Genomic DNA, 23180 nt, shown 5'->3' with positions numbered 1-23180 from the left:
CCAGAGGAAGCAGCTCTCTGAGTTGCAGACATCCTAAGGATTTTAAAATTTGGTTAAAATACAATGCTAATTACATGTTTAAGCAGCTGTATTTCCTCTTTTGGAATCTTACAAACAAGTGTTTTTGAACACCTGTGATTCACCCTTAAATACCACTTTTAATCAAACACAGCTTCTAAATAAAAGAGATGCAACTATATCCCACTAAAATTAATCTGATTCCTATTCATGTTCTGTAACGACTCTCACTGTGCAATAGTACATCACAAATGATAAACTATCCTGCTATCAACAACCTTAAGGATCCATCCTGAATAAACCTTAGGCAACTTCTTTTATATTACTTCAAGTCAGACATGCTCTGGACGACCGACACCAAAGCAGCTGATTGTAAGGATTTCCTTATGTTTAATTTTTTATAAACTTTTAAAATAATTCCTTCAGAATAACAACAAGAAAGCCTGAAAAATACAAGGGAGCACATGAAATACAGGGCATATTTAGCCCAAATACATGGAATATCCTTGTGACCGTGCACTGTATTGGACAGGGCATTAGATTGGGAGCTGGAGTTCTAGGTTTTGATCCTGGCTCAGACACTAATCTATTACCTGACCTTGGGTTAGTCACACCACCTCTCTGTGCTTCTGTTTCACCTTCTACCTTGTGTGTGTCTTACCTGTTCAGACTGTGATTTCTTCAGGAACCATCTCACTATGTGTTTGCACAGCACCTAACAAAACAGGACCCCAATCATCGTTGCGCCCTTTAGGTATTGCCATTTAGGGCTAATACTAAGTAGGCAAAACAGAGTTAGAGAATACTGATTTTCCTCTGAAGTATTTGACAGTTGCAAGAACTGCAAAGTGCCACTGTTCTCAACCACTGTTAAAACTTTGAAACTTGGGAAGAGAAGTATCATATGCTGAGCTTGAGCCAAGATCTACACTTAAAGCTTAGGGCTGGGTCTTCACTATGGGGAGATCATTGCTGTTGCAATCGATGCAGCAGGGATTTGATTTAGCACGTCTAGTGAAGAGCCGCTAAATTGACAGCAGAGCACTCTACAGTCGACCCCAGTACTCCAGCTCTCCAAGAAGAGTAAGAGAAATTGACCAGAGAGCATCTCCCATCAATGCAGTGAAGACACCGAGGGTAAGTTGACCTAAGCTATGTCGACTTACCCAGGTAGCGAACACAAGCCCTTAGACACACAAAGACAGACATAGCTATGTCAGTCAGGGAGGGGTGTGGAAATAGGTAGGTTGACAAAATAATTCTTCCATTAACTTAGCCCTGGTCTACACTGGGTGGGTGGGAGGGAGGGAATCGATCTCAGTTATGCAACTTCAGCTATGTGAATAACGTAGCTGAAGTCGGCGTACTTATATCGACTTACCATGGTGTCTTCACCACGGTGAGTCAACTGCTGCCACTCCCCTGTTGACTCCACCTGAGCCTCTTGCGGTGCTGGAGTACAGGAGTCAATGGGAGAGCACTTGGGGGGGTCGATTTATCGCGCCTAGACTAGACGCGATAAATAGATCCCCGCCGGATCGATCGCTGCCTGCCGATCCGGCGGGTAGTGAAGACATACCCTTAGCTATTGTTGCTTGGGGAGTTGGATTAACTACAGCAATGGAAAACCGCTATGTCATGGCATGACAGCAACATAGCTGCAGCAATGCCCTCCCGCAGTGTGGATAATGTCCTAAATCTTGGTAGCAGGTGAAGGAGGAATAGGTTCTCTAATACACTGTTCTGAAATGTGATGGCTTGTGCATTTTTAATTGTATATTTTGTTAGTGATGCTCAGTTTAAATGCTTAATTAAAACAAATATTTTATAAGAGCTTTGAACTTTTCCGTTTTAAGTAAATTCTTTCTGTAAAATGGTAAGTTAAGAAGATTCAAAATAACTCAAAAGGATTGGCACCCTTGTTAAAAGTTTTTAAAGAGAGAGCAAGTATTAAAGGACCAGACATTTATTACCTTTCTATTTATCTAAATGGTGTTGACATCCTAACAAAGTCTGCAAATTTTAAAGAGCTGTGCAAGCAATATAAAAAAACCCAAGTCTATCCACACATAGACCACCCCCACATACCAACAGATATGTAAGGTATTAATTGCAAGGTATTAATTGTTTGATACTGTATAACCTTAACCTGAAGGTAGACATTCTATACTAACTGTTTAAAAACAACAAAAGAAAACATCGCAATTAAAACATTTTAATATTCCTTGCACCTAAAGATAAATAGCAGAAATTCTAGCTATTTTTTCATTGGGAATGATCAGCTTAGGAAACCAGAGTTATGCATGAGAACTTGATTTTTCTGTTGAAAAAGTGAGCATACATTTTAGTTTTAAAGATAAAGCTAGCATTTAATGCTACATCAATATCCCTATGTCAGCTAGACAAAATTATACATTGCAATAGTAAAAAAAAAAAATCCACCTCATAAGATGATGATAAAAACTCATCCTTATTGTGGTAAATCTACATTTTTCTTGAGAAAGTTTTTACATGTTTACAAACAGAGCATTGTCAATATTCACAAATTGAAAACAGAACCCAAACTGGCAGTATTATTACTGACACCTAAATTGCCTGAAACACTGTATGACATGATACACAGCACTCTACTTTGAATTTCCAAATGCAACCAAAAGATGCGTCCAATTATGACATCAGTACAAGCTCTCTTTCCAAGGGGAATGAAAGAACGGCAAATCCCAATGGATACACAAGTTCTGCAGCAGAGATGATGTAATATATAAAAATAGACATCCTCAGACAGAAGCTGAAACTTGGATAAACAGCACACTGCATACAATTCTGAACTGCTTTGCATTAATTTGCAATTGCATACTATTAACAGGAAGAAAGAACAATCTCTGTTCTAACACACACTCATTTCTGATTTACATTACCTGTTTAATTCATCACCTGCATATTCTATGGAATAAAATGATAATTTTTTACATCCTGATTAAAAAAGAGAAATACCTTAATATAGTAAAAAGACAGAAGTACATCCTGTTAACCAATTCTGAGGCTAACAGGCCATGATTTCCTGGAAACTGCAGCACACATGGAACGGTACTGTATGTATATATATATTCACCTATTGTTCCTTGGCATCTCCACAGAGGACCATTGTATTGCAATTTCTAGACAAAGCAGGTTAAAGCTGCTGTACTAGCCTCAGAAATCCTTTGCTTTCTGGGAGAATGGCAGCGCAATCCAGAATTTCCTCGTTTTTGTGAGTTTATGTCTCACTCTTAAAGATACACACTCACTTATACAGTACATACATACACTTCAGAAATGAGTACTTTTAATATTATCTATACACATTTAGCATTTGATTATTTATGTTAGAGTAAGTTGAATATATTTTATCTTGACAATCTCTGCAAATTTGGGGTGACATCACCATGAAATGTCATTAAAAAAGTTAGGAAAAAACAGAAGAATGTTTTAAAATTAGATTCTTTTTTTTTAAAAGAAATAAAATTACTCGGCATAAATATTCTTCCTGCTAGGTTCTACCGCATTATGGACCCACCCTCACTCCTTTGCCAATAGATTTAACCTTCAAATAAATTTAAATTTTTATGTTTCAGATGTTATATAGACGTTTACACAAATATGTATTCATGTACAAAAGTGTGGGCATTACACCCCCTGAGAACAGTGTTAAAATTGTAAGCTATCACTTTTCCCCAGTGATTTTCCTTGTCCTGCTTGCATGCTAGGAGGCTCTGCACAGCCCTGGCAACTTATTTACTCATCTTCTGCAAATAAACTCAGTGAGAATGGAAGAACCACATATGAAATCAGCATTTTGGAATGAACACTCACCTGGTGTAAGGATTTTTAGTAAAAGAATCTATATTAAAATAAATAAATAAAATGCATTAGAAATTTGTTAAGATTGTGAGGAATATGAAATTGAAGCTGCTGAGGTCTGGGAGACTGACAGTGATTTTTTCATACTAAACTCATTTCTTGTGATTGATATAAAGTGCATGTGGGCTGACAAATCACGTTCTTAGATTCACTTTGATACAAACTATAATGGCTGAAGTATTACATTAAAAATCAAATTGGAAAGTCAGCTTTAAGTATATGACTATATTGGCATCAATTTACTGTACAGAATAAGGAGCACTGAAATTAGCAGACAGAACATTTGAGTTTACAAGCAAGGTAATTGCATTAGTGAGGCATATTACAGTGCCATGAAGTCTGCATTGTTGAGGAATATGCTTTGCATTCTTGCCTATTAGAAGTGAATGCATTAATTTCTTTAAGTTTGCTTTCTTTGTAATTGGGCTTAGTGTTTCTTTATAATATCCTTTTTCTAATCCCTCTGTTCTTTTATTCTGATCCTTTATTCTTTTTGTGTGTGGTGATGGTGGCATTTCCCTGGGATCTGAACAGGACCTTTCCCTCATCCCATATCGTCCTAGCTAAAATGTAAGAAAAGGCCCTTGACTCTTCAAGACAGGAATCAGGGCTATCTAACCAGGCATCACCTCCCTTAACTCTTCCGAAACTCAATGTGTTAGAGGGTGCTGATGAATGTCACAGGAACTCCATCCATCCTAAGACTGGTAGCAATACATCTATAACCCCCATTCCCTATATCTATCTAATCCGTTGATATCCACACCTCTATTTTAAACATTTTTTTCTATATAATTATATAACAAAATCTTTTTCTCCTGTTTAAACTTTACATGCATGTGCTATTCCAAAAGCTTGAGAGCTAAGTAAACATTAGCAACTATCACAAGCATTTGGACTGTTCAATTTTTTTAAAAGCTTGAGATATTCGCAGTGTAGTTGGATCAGCCAGTCATGTAACTCTTATTCTTTTAATATTAAAATGTCTTGCCTAATATCCTATAGGAAGCCTATGACAGAGTCTGGAATAGAACACAGCTCTCCTGGGTTCTATTCCAGTTTATTAAATACAAGAGAACATCCTTGGTCCTGAGCATCATTCATAGTCTATCCTGTGTGCTGAATGAAGCAGGAATCCTGCAGAACAAATAGTATATGATCATGTAATTAAAGGCTATTATAACGTATACACATAAGGCAGATAAATTAAGGTTGCCCGGGCAACCTTAAACCTGGTGTTCCTAATCACTGGATGCTTGAATTTGCAACCCTTAACATTTTTAAATGTAGTTTTCTGTATTTGATTTTCTAGGCTTTATAAAAAGAAAAAAACCCAAATTCCATCATATAGACTCCTACGGACACCACAGGGGTCATTAACAAGTGCTTGAACCCAGGACCTTTAGAGCCAAAGCAAACCTCTAGGCTGTTATCTTCTATGTGGAACAACAAACAGAGCTAGATACAACATACATTTTGACAGTGGTTTACACCGGTAGTTCTTAACCAGGGGTACACCGAGGTCTTCCAGGGTACATCCACTCATCTAGATATTTGCCTAGTTTTACAAGAGGCTACAACAAAAGCACTAGCAAAGTCGAAATAAACTGAACTTTCATACAGACAAATGATTTGTTTCCATTACTATCTATAGTATACACTAAAATGTAAGTACAATATTTATATTCCAGTAGATTTATTTTATAATTATATGGTAAAAATAACAAAGAAAGCAATTTTTCAGTATTAGTGTGCTGTGACACTTTTGTATTCTTATGTCTGATTTTGTAAGCAAGTAGTTTTTAAGTGAGATGAAACTTGGGGCTACGCAAGACAAAGACTCCTGAAAGGGGTACAGTAGTTTGGAAAGGTTGAGAGCCAACGGTTTACAAAACCATTTGCTAAACTAACAGTTGAATGTCAGGATTCCTGGGCTCTATTTCTGGCTTTGGAGGGGAGTGGTTCTGGTTATAGAGTACAGCTAAGTACACAGATTTGATTTATTTATTCTGAAAGTGTTGCTGAGGATGAGACTTGGATCTGCCATGTTAGAAACTATGCTCTGTTTCCAGCTCTGCTCAAAGTGACCTTGTGTGAACTCTCATTTGAAAAACTGAGGGAGAGAGAATGATATTTGTCTGCTGCCTAAGAGGTAGGAGGGCTGGCTCACTAATGAGGACTGTGAAGTTTATAGAAATATTAAATACCTTTAAGTGAAAGAGCAAAGACTAGAATTTATGACTCCCTGCCCACCACTCCTTCTCATAGGCCAATGGATTGGCAACTGCAGACATCGCATCTGGAGCTCAAGCTGGGTGGGTTGAGGAGCATGCTCAGTGCACTAGGAATTCTTCCAAAGATTGTCAACAGCTAGCTACTAAAAGCTCTATTGATCACGTTCAAATGGCAATTTTCAGTCTTATAACTTGTTCCAATCTGAACAGATTTTCATGGGGACAGCAAAAGATATCTGACTGACCCAAGCACTACCCCCCTGCTTATGTTTGTGCTCCAAATCATAAATGCACTATACCAGGGGTAGGCAACCTATGGCACACGTGCCAAAGGCAGCACATGAGCTGATTTTCAGTGGCACTCACACTGCCCGGGTCCTGGCCACCAGTCCGGGGGGCTCTGCATTTTCATTTAATTTTAAATGAAGCTTCTCAAACATTTTAAAAACCTTATTTACTTTACATACAACAATAGTTTAATTATATATTATAGATTTATACAAAGAGACCGTCTAAAAATGTTTAAATGTATAACTGCCACGTGAAACTTTAAATTAGAGTTAATAAATAAAGACTCGGCACACCACTTCTGAAAGGTTGCCGACCCCTGCACAAGACTCTCATGGTTACTGGCCCAGATGCACTTCTGTCCCTTTCTGCTCTCTGAGTGCGACCCCTTCAGGTGTCAGGCCTCATGCCTTTACCTATTCGGGTTATAATTCTGCAATTCTCCCACTCTTAGATCAAACCCTAGGCTACAGCGCCCTGTGCACCAGGTGTTTTAACCTGCACCTGCGGTTTGGCACTTAACATTCTTCATTTCAAGACACTGAAACCATACTTTACAGAACAATCTTCTAAAACCAAAGTACTGTTTATTTTAGCAGTGGGAACAAAACATGTAGAAAAAAAGATTTAAGAACAAAAGCAGTCTATATGCGTATCTACCTTACCTAAAGGCTTACCATTCCATGATGGTAACCTAGGAACACCCAACTTTTTCAGACACCACAGCAGGTACCTTTGTCAGCTCAATTCCCCCTCTCAGAGAGTCCCTTTTTAAAGGCTGCTACAATTCTCTTTCCTCTCGCATATTCACATGTCCTTTCCTGTCCAGGCATTGTCTCCTAAGAATCCTCAAGTGTTTGTGAACAAGTGGCTTATCTTGAGACACTCTTTTTCCTGCCTGCTTGTGTTTTCTTACAGACCCCATTAATCTAAACCAACATATTCAGACATTAAGCAAACACCAACAGAGTTTTCATAAATTGTTACAAAGCAGCCCCAATTCTGGCACAGGGGAACTAGAACACCTAAAAAAAATGATCAGACAGAAATTTAGCTTTGGAAAACCTATCTATTTTTCCCTAATCTTATTAATGGAAATGGCTGTTTTTGCGGAAGTTTTTTAAAAAAATCTCAAGCAAATACAAAAGCATGAAAAATTTCAGCCCAAATGGTTAAAGTTTGGCAAAGTTATAAGCCACCAAAAATAAAGGCTTATAAAGGAAAAATGCTTTGTTGAGCATCCCTAACTTTAGGCAACCAGCTCTGACTACAATGTATACAAAGACACCAAAATCCACATTTTAAGATCAACCTTAAGCATTCCACTGGTTAGTTAAGTATGCAAGAGTTAATATTAATCTATCTGAAGCTATTCCTAGAATCCTTCTCCGACACTGTTCTTTTCCGATCCTCTTACAAAAAAAAACTGTCTAGAAAACTACATCTATTTTTAAGGGCCATACTCAAGATCAGAATCCTGATTTATTTCATTTGATCATTCATATTCATGTTTAAGGCTATTAAACCAACATATTGATGAAGTATACCCCCTTACATTCTAGTAAGAATTTGAACTACCATAGTTAACACTGGAATGAATTTCCCTACTATTACTGTGCATTTAGGGCTCAATTTTTACCCCACCTAAGTCAGGGGGAGTTTTTACCATTGATTTCAAAGAGATGAGGACTGGGCTCCTAGAAAGATAAAAATATATCTTGATTGTTACAAAAAGATGGTATTTCAGCACAACAGGCTATGTCACAACTCACAGCTTTGTAAGAAACAGCACTGAAGCCCTTTTTTCAAAAGAACAAGAAACCTTGAAACACACAAATGAATTGAGTGCCAGTACAATAGTTCATTAGTAGTGTTAGCTAAAAAACAGTAATCAGATTTTCTGCTATAAGATCAGCAGGATAAAACAAAATAAAAAGAATATTTTGCTCCAAGTGAGGATCTTAAAGAAACTTGTTCTTTTAATTTGTCAACCAAGCTCTAAGTACCAAAGGAATTTCTTTATGTTTTACATTACTAACACTGTAGCACAAAATATACCAAATAAATTCCTATAAAGCATCACATATAGTATATGCATAAGTGTTTTTTTTTTCATTTGCATCAATGTAATTAAAAATAAAATTTAAAATCATAAAGCAGGGCATTTAGGTCTTCAAAGTAGGTTGGTATTTAAGAGCTGATCTGAGACAGAAATCCTACAATCTTAATTTTTGTTCAAGTGAGACTGGCTCCAATCTAGAACTTTGCTTATTCACTCAGACATGACTTCCCCAAAAGCGATTCTTCAACATGTTCTGGTAAGCTCATTCAAGCTCCTTTCTCATTTCTACCAAGAGCAACTGAAGAGTGTTGTAATAAAGTCTAATCTCACTGTCTCAGGCTGAATCAAACAGCAACAAAAAGGCAAAAGCAAAACCTAAAAATTTTCAGTTAACGAAATTTTCACTGCCTACTTTTTCATTTCTCCAACTTATTTTCCTGACCTTACAAAGTGCAAGTGCAGAACAGCTACAAATGGACCTTATTTTTGGAACCAATACAAAAGTCTAAAAAGTCATCTATACTGAGAAAATACATAAACACATTCTGTTAAATATACTATGTATTTTCCTTATTTCTGTGCTTTGCGCATCATCTTCCAGTTATATCACCTCAATCTTGTGATGTCATGAAGGAAAGGAAGAAGATAAATTACAGTAGATCCTCAAAGATACGAACACCAGAGTTACAGACTGACTGGTCAACCAGACACCATTTGAAACTGGAAGTAACCAATCAGGCAGCAGTGGAGACCCCACCCCCCAAAAAAAGCAAATACTGTACTATGCCTGTATTGCATCTTAAAGGCAGGCACATCTGGGCTGCCTGTCCCCACCCCCACCAACTTACAGCTAGGAGCTGAAGAGACAGATTCACAAGCAAAGCTGTGAGCCCCCATTGCCAGCTCAAGATAGCAGGAGCAAGAGCAGCACCGGGGTCTGCGCTGCTTTCCTGTAAGCCATGGGTGCGATTTTCACCATCTCCATCCCATGGCTGGGAGAGGGGTTGCTGCTTTCACAACCCCCTCTCCCCGCCGGGAAGGAGATGCACCGTTTTCACCACCACCACACCCCTCTCACCCCACTGTAGCCGGGGGACAAGCTTGTCCTGGCAAGAAAGAAGCTGCCTAGCTACCTATGGAACCTGGCCCAGAGTGTGAACTGCTGGAGCCGGAGCTGCATTTTGTTCAGTTACGGAACATTTCAGTTATGGACAACCTCCATTCCCGAGGTGTCTGTAACTCTGAGGTTCTACTGTAATCACATTAAGGAGACTGTCACCATATCCCACATTTATTTGAAGCACTCTCACTATAGAAGAAATATATAAAACATCAATATAGAAAACACAGATAGCACACAAATTTTGCCACAACGCTGCATTGGTATTATGATACAGTTAGTCACACTGCAAACTTACAAGTAAAATTGTTAGTGGACGATACATATAAATTACAATACCTGAGGTTTAGTGCATTCCTGTGAGCCAAAATGAAATGAATGCCATATAGGAGGAAAGGAAAAGATGAACATAATCAGACATGCTATAGTACATACCACCCTGAGATAATGTTAAAATTATTTTAAGGCGAGTCCTGTTCCCTGATAAATTGGCTGAATGTGTAAATGTTCTGTAATCCATGCAACAATTAAACATAATGCATTTAGCTTTATTTACAATTTTTGCAAAGCATTGTCATGCATTTTCCATTTTAGAACTATCTTTATATAATTTCATCTACATTTTCACTATAGCCAACTTCCTTCAGAGATGCTATTTAGCATGTCATTTTTTGACTATTTTGAACACCGGCTTTCTAAGTACACAATCAATTGGGCCAATGTGAAATAAAATATTGATACTCTTTCAGCAAACATTTCAGTGATATGGTAAGTAAGGAGCTTGTATAAAATAAAATTCAAGAACCTAGTTTACTCTAAAGCTATGCAGTCTATTGTCTGGATGAAGTTATTTTATTTTATTTATTTTTTTATTATTGATCTTAATGTATTTAACACGCAAATCAAAACATACCCACAATTAGAGCATGCAACTGAAGACTAATCCAATATACTTGACCATTCATTTCATATGCGGTTTTTCAAACTTTTTTTTTTTAAATGTGTTAGTTTATTCATACCAACTTCTAAATTTTAGATAACTGAAGGCCTGATCCTGAGAGATGCTACTAATGGGAATTGTGAATGTTCAGAACCCCTCAGGAGATGTACTAAAATAATGCACTTTGCATTCCTATCAGTTTCAGAGAATACATTTCAGTACCATTTTAAAGACACATTTAGATTTTCAAACAATTTTGATTTTAAAACAAACAAAAAAAACCTTTTGGGTGGCCAAAAGGCAGGACAGTGAGGAAGAGACAACCTTCACAGATGTGAGTGACTGGAAAATGCATATTTTTGAATATACAGAATATAAACAATATCAATGTGATAGGAATGTAAACAATGAAGATTACCAAGCACTATAAAAATAAAAAGTCTTCAATTTCCGTAATTTCAATTTGAACTTGCTGGGTTTAATATTTTCCGTAAAAAAGGGATCTCAAGTAATTAAATAATAATTTAAATTATACGTTGATTTAAAAAAATATTTTAATTGTCAGTAATTATTTCAGCTTCTACTGACAAGTCTACCTGGTACTCATAATGTATTTCCCAATAGACTTGTACAATCATTATGAACTTAAACAAAATGATTAATGATGAGCTTTTGCTCTTCATACTGGATTTAAATCTACACCAACCCATTAGGTATTCTTAAAAAGTAATTTATACAACAGGTGTGGCCCTCCTATAGCAAATGACATTGTCAAGTCTAGTTACCATTTTTCAAACAGTAGATTAGATGTATAAGTTACATCTAAATAAAATCCATCAACAATTCCTTCCTTCACTTGTAGCATGACTGACCCAAACATGTATGCCACATAAAGGTGGTTTGACACAAACCAGTATAATCTCTTATCTTAAAACTCCAAAAGGGTTTCACGAATAAGCCAAAGAAAATGACTCAACTAAGAAATTCATAATAAATTTGGAGAAAATCAAATTGAGCAGAACATTAAACCATTAAAAGGAGCCTGTTGTATAAACAAAATACGTAAAAAGTGTTGATGTAAGATATATTTATTTAACTCAGGAAGAAAAACCTCCAACAGTGGATGTAATCAAACAGCTATACATTTATAGTCATGCAATGGATTACAACAGGAAATTGGCAACAAGTAAAGGAATATGGATGGGTAGGGAAAAAATGAGGGGAAAAAAAACCTCTACTTCACATCAGAGACAACATTTTTAAAACAAAGCCCTGATTCTGCAAACACTTATGTGCTTGAGTTACTTTATACTCAATATGACCAATCACATTCATAAAGTTATCTATTTGTGTACTAGTATATTTTTGCAGGTTCAGGGCCACAAAAAAACAGCTGAGTACAGGATTTGAAGGCCACTTACTTTTCAGAGTATTTTGTATGCTGTTGAAGTTAACAGCAAATCTAATTACTCTTACCCTAGCAGACCCTTGCTCAACAGAAAAATAAAATAAACAGATTATTTTGTAGAACATGTTTAAAATATTAATAATTATGATCTTTCCTCTTTTATGAAGGAAGTCTATAACTTTCAATCTGTAAAATTACACAAAAACTATTTTGAAGAAAACTCTGATGATGCTTTGTCTGATGATAAAGGACAGACTGCAGTATTTCACTCTGGGCAAAAATATCATGATTCAGACCAAAATTTCTGGTCTCGTATTAGTCAGCAATAAAAGTTAGTTTAATATTTCAAGATCTGGGTCTTGCATAGAGAAATGACAAGCCAAAATCATGGACTATTTCTACCACAATGCAATACAGGTTTTTTGAGAAAACAATTGCTACACATAAAAATGAATTCTTTACTGATTAGCCACAGGAACACTGTACACCAAATATTTCTATTACATTTTCAATTATTGATAGGAAATTGGAATCACATGTATTAGGTAACTGATTTGTTTCAAAGTTGCCAAAAATAACTGGAATAGCAAGGAAAGATATGTGCTGTCCTCTTGCCAGCATTGTTTAACAATAAATGTGCAACAAATTAAGTATTCTCAACTCTCAATCTGAGTTATCAAGCAAATTACATGGGCACACGTGTGCACACACTTTGGGCCAAATTCACTGATACCCTAAGGAGAAACTCCCAAACAGAATTCCACCTGCTTAGGCAAGCAGTGAATTTGACCTTTCAGGTGATTATTTTTGTAAAAATATTTTTCCCTTGTCTTGTATTTAAAACATATGTAGGTAACTTACCGTATGATAACCTCTAGGTAAAGGTGGCTTCCCCACAGGATAAGGATCCACAGTATCAATAATGGTTTGTCTTTCTCCTTTTTGATTGATTTTCCTAAATCTCCTTCTGGATTGTCTATGGGAAGCTTGACGCTGGAAATATTCTTCATTTTCATCCATATAGTCCACCTACAATAAAATAAACGCAATGAAGGGTCATTTCCCTACAAATGAAAGTTACCGCATATTCTGCAATAAAACAGAAGCCTATCTTTTCTTCTGCTCTTAGCCACGTGGAAGCTTTTATTTTAGACAATCCTTAACTATAAGTGTCATTGCTACTGAACAAGCCCAATTCAGTTTAAGATTTAGTTTATGAAAGGGCACTTTGAACTCCATTTCAGAAAATGTGGTTGGTTATGAATTTCCTGCATTTTTAACAGTGAAAAGCATGAACTCAGTGCCAAGAAATCAAATGTCCGCAGGGCTGAGAAAGAACAAGTATCACTATGAAAAGAGTATTGAGCAGACACTTTCACATATTTTATAAGTGCCTTACTCTATTTAAAAAAAAAAGTTAACATCCTTTTCCTCAATTTTTATTCTTACACATAGTGATGTTTTTGTCTATGCAATACACTGGCAAATGAAGCTCTCCCATGGGAAGGAACTTATAGCTTTCCTACAGATTTCAACGGGTCACTCTTGGGACCTTCCAATCCCATCCTGCCTCTCTTCAATGGGCAACACTGTTTTAATTACATATTTTAAATATTTTGAGACTTTTAAAGAGGAATTTTCACATCAGAGAAATTTGAAAAAGATTAAATTTACATAAAAAACAATTTACTTTGTAATAGCAGCAAAGGAAAAAACCCCAGACATTTCTAGTAGATGAGTGACTGAATAAGGAATTTCCCGCTCAGCAATATCAATATCCTCTCTCTGTTCTGGAGGCTGCAGCAAAGTCACAGGCATGTTACTACACAATAATGTATTGCTATGAAAATGTTTTTACAATTCAGAATTCTGACTTTCATGCAAGATAACAAAGTTGTAGTAATTTGCCTTTCTGTATCTCTCTCCCCTGTGCCTATCTTACTACTAAAAAGCCATCATTTCATGCTAGAATTACGCCACATCTACAAGGAAGCAGAAAGTGGCGAAAACTGTCCAGTATTGTCCTTAGGTGCAGATTAAATCCATTCACATTCCTCAGTCTGTATCCCAAGGCCAAAAAGATTGTTCCCCAAAAGAAACAGGACGTAAGCAGTGATAGGTGGGTTAAGAAAAGATGATTATGACAAACTACCACCATGCAGGTGATTTTTTCCTTCTCATGTTTCTTTTCACCATCTATACAAATGAAACACCATTACATTCTGCTGACATGACAAGAAGTTTTAATAAGAACTAGTCCTACCCGAACCAGTTGTATGAAGTATGAGTAGCATGACTATTAAGGGTATGTCTACACCACAATTAGACACCTGTGGATAGTCCATGCCAGTGACTCAGGCTCACGGGGCTCGGGCTAAGGGGCTGTTAATTGCAGTGTGGACGTTAAGGTTTGGGCTGCAGCCCAAGCTCTGGGACCCTCCCACCGCACAGGATCCTAGAGCTCAGACTCCAGCCCAAGCCCAAAAGGTCTGCACCGTAATTAAACAGCTTTGCCCAAGCCCGACTCAGCTGGCATGGGCCAGCCACAGGTGTACTGCAGTGCAGACATACCCATAAACACTTATGGTATGCAACAAATGTGTGGTAACGACTTGGTAGCTGCTCCACGTGCTGTCCTCTGAATCTTGAGTTCTTTCCACTCAAAGTGCAGTCAGTCCTCTGAAAGGTTGGGCCAAAGTATACTTCAAAGGTTTAACTCAGAGGTTCCAAAGCTCTTCGTATTCATGACCTACTTTGGATGGATTGCCAGCTAAGTGCCCTCATTCAGCACCCACCACAGGCCCCGCTCATCATGTCTTGGCCCAGCTGTAACCTTTTTTGTTTCTGGTCTCTTTTCCCTATCACCCTGCTAGGCCCCTTATTTTCTCTGTCCTCGCCCCCCTCCCCCCACCCGCATTTTGTGTCCCTCACTTTCCTCCCACCCACCAAAGAGCTGTGTACCAAGGACATCCATTGGTACCACCCAAAGCTAAAGATGGGTATCATAGCAGCAGGAATTCGGGATAGCAAGCTGCTCCCAGAGCCTGCATCATACACAAGGTACAGTGGGAACAGGGAGCCAAAGTGGGTGGATTCACACCTTGAAAAGAGCTGACTGCCACTTTCCCCACAGCAGAATTATGGCATTTGAATTGGAGGGCGGGGCGAGGAATGGGCATTTCTCATTTCTACTTCCCTCAATGCTGTGAAGTCATTAAAACAGAATGCATCAGAGTTTTATTAGCAGGACGGGGACAGAGGAGGAGACAGATGACAAGGTAAACTGCTATTACACAACCAACGTTGTATTCATTTAGAGTGAAAGTGGCAAAGAATTTTTAAAAACCTGAAGATTAATGGGTATAAATTTTAAATAAGTTAGGAAGTTACACTTTGTGTGAAAGCTATTCTTTAATGCTTCTAGAAGTCAGGACATTTGGATCTCCATCCTTGGAGGTTTTTAAGAGCAGGTTAGAAAATAACCTGTCAAGGATGCTCTAATATTTAGTCCTGCCTTGAGTGCAGGGAACTGGACTAGAAGACCTCTCGAGGTCCTTTCCAGTCCTATGATTCAATGATATACTGCAGGCATGAATAACTTATGTCTTCTACAATACTGCCTAATTAACTAATCCTGATTTCTAAAACATCTCCAGTAAATATAGATGGCATTAATTTTCAGCAATTGAATATGATTTGCCCTGCATTTGGATAATATGGTATATGGATAATATAGTGTTTGTATAATTTCGTGTTTGGTTATATGGTGATTATACCTGTGTTATGGTCTGAATACCACATCCTTCAGAAAGAGAGCAAAAGTATTTAATCTCTCCTGTCATGGAGGTATATCTGTTTGGATGATGTGCCCAATGACACTGATGGAAGTGTTGAATTTGAGAACTTTCTGGGGAATAAAGCTTTTCTGCACTGGACCACAGCAGGTGTTCTAAATGACAAATATGCCTTTATACTAGTAATGCTGAAATTTTTAAAATTATAATAGTAAAAAAATCCCTAAACTGCATTCTCAAGCCTTACATGTCTCAAATAAAACAGAATTTAATCAACTGTTAATAACTCTTAAAATAAACTCAGTTAATCAATTTTAAGCAAAGATGCTTAATTACATATCATAAATACTCGTGGATAATCATAGTTGCCATCTCTATTTTAAATATGATTGTCTTATCCTTACAGGCATTTTTTAACTTGCAGTTTAACTTTATTGAAAGGTTTATTTCATTCATTTAATTAAATGGCATTTCCAACTTTTGTGCTATGTATAATGATTGCAAACTAGGGCATTAAATTAAAAAAAAAAATCACACACTAAATTTAGTACCATCTTAAACTGAGTATAGTGTAGACAATTCAAAGTAATTTCAAACATTACTGAATTTTGTCTATGCTTAATGACAACTTGAAAGTGTAATTTAATTTGAAAAAAATATTGTTTGAAAGTAATTGGCACCACAGTCTTACCACAATCATTTCAGATGGCTCTAAAACAATGCATTCACAGCCACGCCTGAAGCTTCCTGCAGAACGCTTGCCAAAACTGAGGAAGAAAAACACCTAATCAGAACAATATCAAAACTGTAATACAAATCAAGAAAGTATTTAAAAACTCTCCCCAGACACTTAAAAAGACATAAAAAATACACACATGTCGAGAGCAAAATTGTCGTGCAGATTTCCCCCCTTTGATTAACTGATAAAAAGAATGCCAATGCCAATACACTTTTGATTTGTAGAATTTAGGGAGAATTGTTTATACAGCATCTAATAAAATGAGGGCTCCTAGGTGCTATGATAGCTATAGCAGTAGCAATAATTATAGATGTTAAACAGTTACATTGATATATATGCAAGTAACCAAGTCACAATGCATAAAAATTACACTGATATCAAAGAGGCTTTCTAACACCTATATCTCCTTTATAGTTAAATATAACATGCTACATTAAAGATTCTTCTTATAGCTGAATGAATGGGGTTAGAAAGCTTGAAAAAAAAATTGTACTTCTCTCATCAAAACAGTTTTATCCAACAAACCTCAAAATTTTCAATAAACATTCTCCTTGTCAGAAGAGGATCATAAATTTGAGTGGGAAAATGGGGATTAAAGACATTTTGGGAAAAGGGTGTCAAAAATCAAGCTTACTGTCCCAACCTTAAAAACAGAGTGACTAATGTAAGTCCAGCCTTTGAGACTGCACCTATTTATCTATTACACAATGATGCTGCTATGCATCATTTACTGTTTTATTTTAAAAAAAAATGTATGCCAAGTAATGCTTTCTTAATTTTTCTCAATTTCATAATGAGGCCAACTAGGAACTTAATGTCATTCTTAATGGTATTTCTAGTGAATCTACTACTACCCTCCTGCCCTGCAGCGTGATTAGCAAAGAATGAAAAAATTCACTTGCTGCCCAAATGGTGATTCCTGCACAAGAGCATTTCAATAGCTTGCCAAGAAGGCAGTCAAATACTGAAAAGCAATGCCAGCTGTGCTCCTTCACCATAACCATGTACATATTTAATAGTACATGACGCTTTTACAATAGACAATGATTTTACAAAATACTGAGCCTTTTTAAAGATTCAATAATAAAAAACCCTAAAATCTGCTCAATAAGATGCACACATTTCCAGAGGCAAAGATGAGCATTCTTCTATTACCTAATACTAAAAGAATGTGTCCCGCCTTACTCATCAACACATTCTTGAATTTTATTCAAATTGCAGCTACCTTTAAAGGTAGAAGGGAAAATTAAACCATTACTTCATTAATGTTTTGAAAAATGGCTTTAGAATCTAAACTACTTGATTTTTTGTCATCACCCACACCAATAACCAAAATAGCTACATAAAAAAATCTCAGGAAAAAAAATCACCTAATCAATTTATTGTAAACAAGACAGACATTGTGGTGGCAAGAATGTAACTTTATATCCTAACTGGAAAAATAAATCAAGATAAGATCTCTGTGTTTCCCTATCATACCCCCAAAAGACTGATTTCTAACAGTACAGTTTTTACTCTAGGTTAGAAATCTGTTCCTGTCACTAGGTTTTTAAATATAACCTCGAAGTAACATTTTTGAATACCCCAGAAAGTGAAACAAATACTTGCCTTTCCACTCCACTCTCGCCCCTCTTCTTCTGGAGATTTTTTGCCGTCTCTTATGGACAGGAGCTTTTAGTTCTCAACCACTAAATTTGGCCTGACATCACCCTCTTACCTAATTTTTTAAGTTTTAAGAAACCAAATACAGGAAGACAACACATTCCAAAACTCACTCCTGCTTGCTTACTTACTACATGTCTGAATTACCTGAAAGAGCTTTAACAAACAGCACAAGGGAGAAAACAGTCAATACATTAAGGCAGAAAGCATGCACTGAATCAACACTTGTGAAAAAAAAGTCCAGTTTCTAACAATAGGATCGGATGTTAGGAACTGACCACCAGTATATTTGCCAAAGTTTCGCTGTTGCACTTAGGAATTATCAGTAATATGTATACAGTCAAAACATACTGAATTACTCACGTTCAACAGGGGATATACCATAGGCATGTAAATATAATCGAATTAGGGCTGTCCATTAATCGCAGTTAACTCACGTGATTAACTCAAAAAAATCAATGGTGATTAAAAAAATTAATCGCACTTAATCACACTGTTAAACAATTGAATGCCAATTGAAATTTATTAAATATTTTGAATGTTTTTCTACGTTTTCAAATATATTGATTTCTATTACAACACAGAATACAAAGAGTACAGAGCTCACTTTATATTATTTTTGTTACAAATATTTGTACTGTAAAAATGATAAATAAAAAATATTTTTCAATTCACCTCATATAAGTACTATAGTGCAACCTCTATCATGAAAGTGTAACTTACAAATGTAGATTTTTTTGTTTGTTTCATAGCTGCACTCAAAACCAAAAACAATGTAAAACTTTAGAGGCTACAAGTCCACTCAGTCCTACTTCTTGTTCAGCCAATTGCTAAGACAAACAAGTTTGTTTACATTTATGGGAGATAATGCTGCCTGCTTCTTATTTACAAGATCACCTGAAAGTGAGAACAGGCATTCGCATGGCACTTTTGCAAGGCATTTACATGCCATATATGCTAAACATTCGTATGCCCCTTCATGCTTCAGCCACCATTCCAGAGGACATGCTTCCATGCTGATGATGCTTCTTAAAAAAAAATGCGTTAATTAGATTTGTGACTGAACTCCTTGGGGAAGAACTGTATGTCTCCTGTTCTGTTTTACCCACATCTGCCATATATTTTATGTTATAGCAGTCTCGGATGATGACCCAGCACATGTTCATTTTAAAAATACTTTCACTGCAGATTTGACAAAATGAAAAGAAGATACCAATTTGAGATTTCTAAAAATAGCTGCAGCACTCGACCCAAGGTTTAAGAATCTGAAGTGTCTTCCAAAATCTGAGAGGGATGAGATGTGGAGCATGCTTTCAGAAGGCTTAAAAGAGCAACACTCCAATGATGAAACTACAGAACCCAAACCATCAAAAAACAAAATCAACCTTCTGCTGGTGGCATCTGTCTCAGATGATGAAAATGAACCTGCCTCGGTCTGCTCTGCTTTTGATTGTTATCGAGCAGAACCCATAATCAGCATGGATGCATGTCCTATGGAATGGTGGCTGAAGAGGAATGGACATATGAATCATTAGCACATCTGGCATATAAATATATTGCGACTCAGGCTACAACAGTGCCATGAGAACACCTGTTCTCACTTTCAGGTGACACTGTAAACAAGAAATGGGCAGTATTTTCTCCTACAAATTGTAACCAAACTTGTTTGTCTGAGCAATTGGCTGAAGTAGGACTGAGTGGACTTGTAGGCTCTAAAGTTTTACACTGTTTTATTTTTGAATGCAGTTATTTTTTGTTCATAATTCTACATTTGTAAATTGAACTTTCATGATAAAGAGAGAGCACTATAGTACGTGTAGTGAATTGAAAAATACTATTTCTTTTTCTGCAAATATTTCTATTTCTGCAAATATTCATAATAAAAATAAATATAAATATAAAGGGAGCACTGTACACTTTGTATTCTGTGTTGTAACTGAAATCAATATATTTGAAAATGTAGATAACTTCCAAAAATATTTAAATAATTGGTATTCTACTATTGTTTAACAGCACGATTAATATTTTTAGTCGCTTGACAGCCCTACATAGAATCATAGAAGATTAGGGCTGGAAAAGTTCTCAGGAGGGCATTTAGTCCAACCCCCTACTCAAAGCAGGACCAACACCAACTAAATCATTCCAGCCGGGCTTTGACAAGCTGGGCCTTAAAAACCTTTAAGGATGGAGATTCCACCACCTCCCTAGGTAATGCATTCCAGTGCTTCACCACCCTCCTAGTGAAACAGTTTTTCCTAACATCCAACCTCGACCTCCACCACTGCAACTTGAGACCATTGCTCCTTGTTCTGTCATCTGCCACCATTGAGAACAGCCAAGCTCCATCCTCTTTGGAATCCACCTTCAGGTAGTTGAAGGCTGCTATCAAATCCCCCCCACTCTTCTCTTCTGCAGACTAACTAAGCCCAGTCCCTCAGCCTCTCCTCATAAGTCATGTGCTCCAGCTCCCTAATCATTTTTGTTGCCCTCTCTCCAATTTGTCCACATTCTTTCTGTAGTGGGGGGCCCAAGACTGGATGAAATACTCCAGATGTGGCCTCACCAGTGCCAAATAGAGGTGAGTAATCACTTCCCTCAATCTGCTGGCAATGCAGACCAATATGCCGTTAGCCTTCTCGGCAACAAGGGCACACTGTTGACTCATATCCAGCTTCTCATCCACTGTAATCCCCATGTCCTTTTCTGCAGAACTGCCACTTAGGAAGTTGGTCCCCAGCTTGTAGAAATACATGGAATTCTTCCATCCTAAATGCAGGACTCTGCACTTGTTCCTGTTGAACCTCATCAGATTTCTTTTGGCCCAATCCTCCAATTTGTTTAGGTCACTCTGGACCCTAACCCCATCCTCCAGCATATATACCTCTCCCCCCATCTTAGTGTAATCTGCGAACTTGCTGAGGGTGCAATCCATCCCATCATTCAGATCATTAATGAAAACATTGAAGAAAATTGGACCCAGGACCGATCCCCAACTAGACATCAAGCCGTTGATCACTACCCATTGAGCCTGATGATCTAGATAGCTTTTTATCCATCTTACAGTCCACTCATCCAATCCATACTTTTTTAATTTGCTGGCAAGAATACTGTGGGAGACCGTATCAAAAGCTTTGCTAAACTCAAGGTACATCACATGCACTGCTTTCCCCATACCCACAGAGCCAGTTATCTTATCATAGAAGGCAATTAGATTAGTCAGGCATGACTTGCCCTTGGTGAATCCATGTTGACAGTTCCTGATCACCTTCCTCTCCTCCAAGTGCTTCAAAATGGATTCCTTGAGGACCTACTCCATGATTTTTCCAGGGACTGAGGTGAGGCTGACCGGTCTGTAGTTCTCCAGATTCTCCTTCTTCCCTTTTTTAAAGATGGGCACTATATTTGCCTTTTTCCAGTCGTCTGGGACCTCCCACAATCACCACAAGTTTTCAAAGACAATGGCCAATGGCTCTGCAATCACATCAGCCAACTCCCTCAGCACCCTCAGATGTATTGCATCTGGCCCCATGGACTTGTGCATGTCCAGCTTTTCTAAACAGTCCTTACCTATTCTTTCACCGCTGAGGGCTGCTCACCTCCTCCCCATACTGTGCTGCCCTGTGCAGCAGTCTTGGGGCTGACCTTGTCTGTGAAGACCAAGGCAAAAAAAAGCATTGAGTACTTCAGCTTTTTCCACGTCATCTGTCACTACATTGTCTCCTCCATTCAGTAAGGGTCCCACACTTTCCCTGATCACCTTCTTGTTGCTAACATACCTGTAGAAACCCTTCTTGTCACCCTTGACATCCCTCACTAGCTGCAACTCCAGTTGTGCTTTGGCCTTCCTGATTACACCCCTGCATGCTCAAGCAATATATTTATACTCCTCTCTAGTCATCTGTCCAAATTTCCACTTCTTGTAAGCTTCCTTTTTGTGATTAAGCTCACTGAAGATTTCTCTGTTGATAGCAAATATGGCAGGCAACCAGCTTGGCTTTTTTCTGCACATCGGGATGGTTTGTTCGTGCGCCCACAATAAGGCTTCTTTAAAATACAGCCAGCTCTCTTTGACTCCTTTCCCCCTCATATTAGCCTCCAAAGAGATCCTGCCCATCAGTTCCCAAAGGGAGTCAAAGTCTGCTTTTCTGAAATACAGGGTCCGTATTCTGCTGCTCTCCTTTCTTCCTTTTGTCAGGATCCTGAACTTGACCATCTCATGGTCACTGCTGCCCAGGTTGCCACCCACTTCTACTTCCCCTACCAATTCTTCCCTGTTTGTGAGCAGCAGGTCAAGAGGTGCATGGCCCCTAGTTGGTTCCTCCAGCACTTGTACCAGGAAGTTGTCCCCAACACCCTCCAAAAACTTCCTGGATTGTCTGTGCACTGCTTTATTGTTCTCCCAGCAGATGTCAGTGTGACTGAAGTTCCCCATGAGAACCAGGACCCATGATCTGGAAACTTCTGTTAGATGTCTGAAGAAAGCCTCGTCTACCTCATCCTCCTGGTCTGGTGGTCTATAGTAAACGCCCACCACGACATCACCCTTGTTGCTCTTGCCTCTAAACTTAACCCAAAGACTCTCAACAGGCTTTTCTCCAGTTTCATACTGGACCTCTGAGCAATCATAATCTTTCATCCAAAGACCTCAAAGTACTTCTTAAGCCCAAAACATGCTTCACATCATCTCCATGAAGTACTGTATGCAAGAGTTGAGGAAATGATGGCAAAAAGAAGATTAAGTGTCTTGACTATAACCACTGATTTGCTGTGACATTGACAAGAACAGAACTCAAATCTCCTGACTCCCATCCCCTGATCCGGCAGTCTCCAATAAGGAGTAACACACAGAGGAGGGAATGGTGGAAGACAGATATATTGCACCTTGGAAAATTAATCACAATCAAAGAAATTGGAAAAGACCTAAACAAGCTTGTCTTAATTGAACATTAGTGAATAGGATTTTAAAAATTCAGCCTAAAAGATACAGTTATTCATATACTGTATCAAGCAATACA

The 23180-nt window shown here is 37.7% G+C and overlaps 1 protein-coding gene across 10 annotated transcripts in view; it reads right to left on the bottom strand.

Annotated features, from left to right (window-relative positions):
• The window catches only part of RAPGEF2 (Rap guanine nucleotide exchange factor 2), a 307277-nt gene that overhangs the window by 122966 nt on the left and 161131 nt on the right, over positions 1–23180 (bottom strand). For 7 of the 10 annotated variants that reach the window (XM_073341485.1, XM_073341476.1, XM_073341481.1 and 4 more), the window contains exons 5-7: positions 16456–16531; positions 12832–12999; positions 9962–9979 (exon numbers count right to left, since the gene is read on the bottom strand). The exons of 1 other annotated variant lie outside the window; for it this stretch is intronic. In XM_073341485.1, coding sequence (XP_073197586.1) covers positions 9962–9979; positions 12832–12999; positions 16456–16531 — 262 coding nt within the window. The remainder of the gene's footprint in view (positions 1–9961; positions 9980–12831; positions 13000–16455; positions 16532–23180) is intronic. 2 more of the 10 variants (XM_073341477.1, XM_073341483.1) reach the window with 1 other exon arrangement.

This window comes from Lepidochelys kempii, chromosome 4 (assembly GCF_965140285.1).
Source record: "Lepidochelys kempii isolate rLepKem1 chromosome 4, rLepKem1.hap1, whole genome shotgun sequence".
In the NCBI taxonomy this organism is placed as follows: domain Eukaryota; kingdom Metazoa; phylum Chordata; order Testudines; family Cheloniidae; genus Lepidochelys; species Lepidochelys kempii.
Note: the sequence above shows the minus strand (reverse complement) of the source record. Positions and strands in the feature narration are given on the sequence as shown.